Raw genomic sequence first — 454 nt, forward strand, 5'->3', positions numbered from 1 at the left:
GTTAGATGGTGAAAACATTTGTCTTTATTTGCATGTAGCATTAAGGCATATCAGATGTTCAGTCGACCCTTTTTCTTCATCTTTACTGAAAATGACCCCAGATAATAACCTCATCCTTTGACTATCAATTAGAAAAAAAAGTAAAATAAAGTACCCCAAGATAAGAAAGAGAAGAAAATTTCATCTTCAACCTCTATTCATCAGGGAAATCAAGGTCGGCTGCCCCTCCAATCAAGAGGTTTTCATGGGGGCCCTTAACTCAAAGCCCCATTTGGAAAAAGTGAAAAAGTACGTCAAGTATGCCGTTGAGGATGGCGGGAATGTCCTCTGTGGCGAAGGTGTGGACCTGCTTCTTTTACCAGAGGATAATAAACAGGTATTTCACTTGGGGTTTTGAGAGAAGGGTGCGGAGTAAAATTCTCATGGAGGCAGATAGGGCTGTTGTGGGATTTAA

At 40.7% G+C, this 454-nt stretch overlaps 1 protein-coding gene across 1 annotated transcript in view; it reads left to right on the forward strand.

Moving 5' to 3' along the window:
- LOC119585040 (2-aminomuconic semialdehyde dehydrogenase-like) overlaps positions 1 to 454 on the forward strand; it is a 14645-nt gene that overhangs the window by 12237 nt on the left and 1954 nt on the right. Inside the window, exon 8 of the mRNA XM_037933656.1 lies at positions 205 to 376. Coding sequence (XP_037789584.1) covers positions 205 to 376 — 172 coding nt within the window. The remainder of the gene's footprint in view (positions 1 to 204; positions 377 to 454) is intronic.

Source organism: Penaeus monodon, chromosome 19 (assembly GCF_015228065.2).
Source record: "Penaeus monodon isolate SGIC_2016 chromosome 19, NSTDA_Pmon_1, whole genome shotgun sequence".
Lineage (NCBI taxonomy): Eukaryota > Metazoa > Arthropoda > Malacostraca > Decapoda > Penaeidae > Penaeus > Penaeus monodon.